Source organism: Macrotis lagotis, chromosome 3, assembly GCF_037893015.1.
Source record: "Macrotis lagotis isolate mMagLag1 chromosome 3, bilby.v1.9.chrom.fasta, whole genome shotgun sequence".
Taxonomy (NCBI): Eukaryota; Metazoa; Chordata; class Mammalia; order Peramelemorphia; family Peramelidae; genus Macrotis; species Macrotis lagotis.
Window position 1 is genome coordinate 302740180 of NC_133660.1, and position 5344 is coordinate 302745523.

General features: G+C 32.5%; 1 protein-coding gene across 1 annotated transcript; it reads right to left on the reverse strand.

Annotated features, from left to right (window-relative positions):
* Nucleotides 1-4011: 4011 nt before the first annotated feature.
* On the reverse strand, nt 4012-4923 carry LOC141517039 (olfactory receptor 4C11-like). Its single transcript, XM_074227975.1, has one exon. It carries the CDS (start codon nt 4921-4923, stop codon nt 4012-4014), a length of 912 nt encoding a protein of 303 aa, XP_074084076.1.
* Between the last annotated feature and the right edge of the window lie 421 nt (nt 4924-5344).

A 5344-nucleotide genomic window follows, 5' to 3' on the forward strand; every position in this document is an offset into this window, starting at 1 on the left:
TGTCTTAAGATTCCAAAAATTCTCTAATATTAATATGTTTCAAAAGAGATGCCAAAGTGAATTGTTCCAGCTATCACCCTCACTTCAGAATTGTCAGTGTAAATAAAAACAGTCATTATAACCTTTAAAAGCAACATTATTTTATAAATGGAGTAACTTGTGTCAGAGTAGAAGTGATTTGACCAAAGTGTTTATACACACCCTCACACACACAAACACACACAATGACATATATGTGTATGTATGTGCATTTTAAGAATAGAAAATCAGACTCTAAAGTCTCTATTGTTCTCCTGATATAATTCATATTCATAATCTATATTAGACTTTCACTATATGAAATTGGGGAGGAAACAGTTACTGTCTGTGAATTTCCAGACACTGAGCTAAGTAAGTATTTTTCATATTTATTACCTTGATTCCTTAATAACTATCTGGGGAGCTAGGTGTTATAATTCTCATTTTATAGATGAGGAACCTGAAGTTTAGTGAGGTCATCCTTGAACTAAGAATTTCCTGACTGGAGATTCACTTGTTTATGCTCTATGTTACCCAGATTTACTAAGTGATATTTCAGGGAACATTGATTTACCCAAAGGAATATCAAAACAAACAACAAGGTATAATTTGACATTTTGAAGGATTTAAAAGCAGACTATCTACATGTTTTCCTAACTGCTATTTCTTCCTCCTGGGAGCAAGAAAGACTTTACTGTTCACTTATTTTAAAGATTTCTTTTTACAAATAACGTAAATGAAAATAACTAAAGAATAATCCAAATCTTAACTGACTGAGCCAGTACTGATGCTCACTTGTTCTTGGTGTTGGCTTACTTTGTTTTTACTTTTGCATGTATCACTTTTTTTGACTATACCTTTCTCTAGGAAAGCTAGCTGGCACAGTCAGTAGAATGCTGAACCTAGAGCCAGGAAGAACTGAGATCAAATCTTAGTATAGATATTTATGAGTTAGTTTATTTGATCAAGTCAAATTATTTTTATCATCATCAATTTCTTCATTCAGAAACATAAAGATAATAATTAACACCCACCAGAAGATTTTACAAGGAAAAAATTAATTAATATTTAGCAAATATTCTATAAATCAAAATATGCAATATTAATGTCAGCTAATATCAATGCACAATACAGTGTTAGGATCAACATAACAATATACAAACCCCCTATATTGGTCTCATGTTATATAAATATATATATATATGTATATGTATGCATATATATATTTATATATGGTATTTTTCCTCATGAGAACAATGCTGGAGGATTCTAAGTATCCATAAAACAAAATGTGAAACACTCCAGAAAAAGCCTAATAAATTGGAAAGTTTGAGGTCTACTTTTAGATTGATAGGTAGATAGATAGATACCTAGATAACTATAGAGTCATGTAGATTCATAGATAGACAAAAATCGATAGATACATACATACATAGAAAGAAAGAGATAGAAATATAGATAGATAGATGGGTGGATAGATGAGTAGATGGATGGACCTCATCATTCATACAATAAAAAAATGATTTGTCAAAAAAACATTTTCCCTGCTGAATATAGAACATTGCTTTGGTTTCTTTTCTTTTTAATTCCTTTTAAATCTTTTCATGAACTTTTAGGTAGACTGACTAGACATTTTTATTTCTTATATACCTGGGCTTTTATAACCTATTTTGGACACTAGACTTAATATTGCATAAACTTTATTACTTCTTTTAAGCCAAGAACTAGGTTCTACTCAAAGAAGATGACTAAGAAAACATTGATGGATGAATTCTTTTCAAATTCTGTTTTGTTACCCCCTTCAAGTTATAAAACCAGTTATAATCCTCATCTGGTTTCCTAATGCCATTGAACAGCACTGTCCTTTCTCCTTTGCTCTGTGATTTGAAATAGACTTCTCTAAAGTTATAATATATGATGTTCCCTCTCCCTTGAATCCTGTCCAATCCTTAGCATTGGTCACCTCACATTCTTCTAATGAACTATCTTCAAGAATCGCTTTTCTGCTTATATGTAAATCAGACACCATCAACTATATCTTTTCTGAACCCTCAAAAATTTACTCTCCCTCCACTCAGCCTACAAGGATTGATTGATTCAATATTATTAAGATATGTTATTTAGTCATTTTTTTTATCTCTTTTATAAAACAAACCCACAGTTTTCAATTCATTTCAGGGTAATTTTGAATAAGAAAAAAATAATCCCTGACCTTCTAAAATCCAGTTTTTAGGTTGGATTGGTTATTCAGTATCGGGCACTTCATCAATGGATCTTAACTATCATTGTAGGACTTGAGAGCATGTGATTTATTGGCATACACTATGAATATCTAGGCTTATTCAGAATCATTTACGTAACACAATGAATTATTTCAGTTGTTTCCTTCATTTCAATGGCTTTTGCTCATAGAGGGTTCATAGAAAAACCCTGCCACTAGTAGTTCTACTTTTCATGCAATACTCCTGTTGTTTTATTTCCTTTGAGGAAATTGAACTTTCCTTTTTTTTTCCCCCAACACTTTTTCACACTTTCTGATATGGCAAATAGAAGGAATGAAGTAGAAACTATAAAAGTATTTCTGTTACAGATTTGATTTCAGGAAACACATCAATTTATTTTTCAAAGTACACAAGATGAAGAAAAATCCCTTCACTAGTCTTTGAAGCATAGACGTCTTCAGTGAAATGTTTTCATGATGAGTAATCAGAAGCAAAAATCTAATCACTGGACCCATCTCTGTACAAGGTGCAAATCTGTTATGACTAGGCCACCTTCCTTTGAAGTTTCTTTAATTCTCTAAATAATTTTGACATTTTGTTCCTAAAGATTAATTTTGAAACTAGTTTTCCTTTAGAAAGTAAGGTTTTTTTTGAGTTTTATTGATATGTCACTGAGTAATTTAATTTAGGTGGTATTGGCATTTTTATTATATGAACTCATTCTAACCCTAAGCAATAGGCATTTTCCAGTAATTTAAATTTATCTTTATTTGTGTTTTGTAATTGTATTCATGCAGCTTCTGGGTTTGTCTTGGGAGGTAAATTCCCAAGTAATTTATGTTGTGTCCTTACTATAAATGGAATTGCTCTTTCTATCTCTTAGTTCTGGATTTTGTTTGCCATTTATAAGTACCTACTTAGCTATTCATTAGCCCCTCTATCCATCTGCTTATGTACTTATGTGTGTCTATCATTTATTTATATATCTATCTATAATCTTTGTATATATGTATATCTCTATCTGTCCAACCATTGGTCCATGCATCCATCCATTCATTTATAATCTGTCTGTCTGTCTATATATCTTAGATTTTCATGTCAGTACTATATTTTCCTCTTGAACACCCCTTCTCACATTAAGTAGAATTTACCTCACTTGTTTTATATGTTTTTAGAATAAAGTGAAGAGTACCCATTAAATTAAATAATGTCACTGGCAGCTTTACAAATGCATATGAATCTCTATCAAACATCTAATAGGCAAGAGGAGACAAGAAATATGGTATATTTTCCATGAATCTTTTAATTATGTCCATAATGTTGCCACATCTTTCATATAGATTCACCGATATGGAATACACAGACAACAACCATAATAGAGAAATGCAACCATTCCTGGTGCTCTCAGTATTTTGATATTTTGTTATTTGGGTTTGAGTAAAATTGAATTGTTAATTTTCTATTCTTACCTGCCTACCCATTATGTTCCTAATTAAAGGCACCAAGGACAAGTCCACACAGATAATATTTCTTCTCTATATTGGTCCAAACTGTCTTGGAATGCACAGAAGGTAAAAAGTCACTTAATTATCTATTGATTGGAAATATAGAGGCAAGAACTTTATTAATATTACCTGAACTGATCCTCACAGTAACCCTGTGAGATATGTGATACCATTCTCATTTTACAGTTGAGGAAACAGAGGCAGACAACTGTGAAGTGTCTTTTAAGACATTTTGGAGAGGAAGGCAATATATGTGGTTTTCCATGTTAACTTACTCTCTTACTCCATAGCTTCTTCATAGCAGTTTTTACTTCTGCATTTCTCAGTGTATAGATCAATGGATTGAGCAAAGGTGTTCCAATGGTATAAAATACAGACACCAACTTGTCCACAGGGAAGTTAACTGGGGGCCGAGCATATATAAAAATGCAAGGAACAAAGAATATAATGACCACAATTATGTGAGTGGTACAGGTGGACAAGGCTTTACGCTTCCCTTCTGCACTATGATTTCTTAGTGAATAAAGGATTACAAAATAGGAGGTCATAAGAATTGCAAAGGTCATCATGCATAAAATCCCACTATTGAAAAGAACTATTATTTTTATCACATATGTATCAGTGCAGGCCAATTGCAACAAAGGCTGTAAGTCACAAAAATAATGATCGATCACGTTGGGACCACAAAAGGGTAAACTCAATGCAATGAAGATCTGAGTGAAAGAATGCAGAATAGCCCCAATGACAGTTAACATTACCAAATTCCCACACGTTTTTTGGTTCATGATGACTGTGTAATATAGAGGCTTACAGATGGCCACATAGCGGTCATAAGCCATGGCGACAAGGATCAAGACTTCCATGCATCCAAAGAAATGTGATGCAACTAATTGAATCATGCACTCATCAAATGAGATAGTTGGTTTTTTAGAAAGGCTGTCTACAATCAGTTTGGGGGTTGTATTACTAGAGTAAGAGAAGTCTGCAAAGGACAAATAGGTCAGGAAAAAATACATGGGAGATCCAAGTGTAGGACTAGTCTTCACAGTCAAAATGATAAGTAGATTTCCTACCATAGTGGCAGTGTAGAAGACCAAGAAGATGACAAATATGATCTTCTTCGTCACTGGGTCTTGTGTCAGTCCCAGAAGGATGAATTCAGTCACGTTGTTTTTCATTTCTAGAGCTTCAGTGAAAATGGGAAGAATATATGTGAGAACTAATAAATGGATAAATGGAAGAAAGTAAAAGAAAGAATATAGACGAAGAGTCCCTGTGATACGGAATCATTTTTTCTCATGTATTTCAAAGTACATATAATTGAACCCTTAAAAATATTACATGGGATATTACTAAGAACACATACCATAATATATTGCAATACACTCACCATTATTCTCTTGCTCCTTTATGAAGTAATAATTTGCAAGTTAATAACAGGACAGATTATAATTTGCTATTTTAATGAAATTATTACTTGTTTATTTCCTATTGAACTGCTAGAGTCTATTTTTCCCTATTACTCTGATTTTCTCATGTCTATGTGCACAAAATTATTGCTTCCATTTAACCTAAACATATATCCTTATACCTTATAGC

Coding starts and splice junctions, on each gene's coding strand:
- LOC141517039 (XM_074227975.1), bottom strand. CDS start 4,923: ATGAAAAACAACGTGACTGAATTCATCCTTCTGGGACTGACACAAGAC.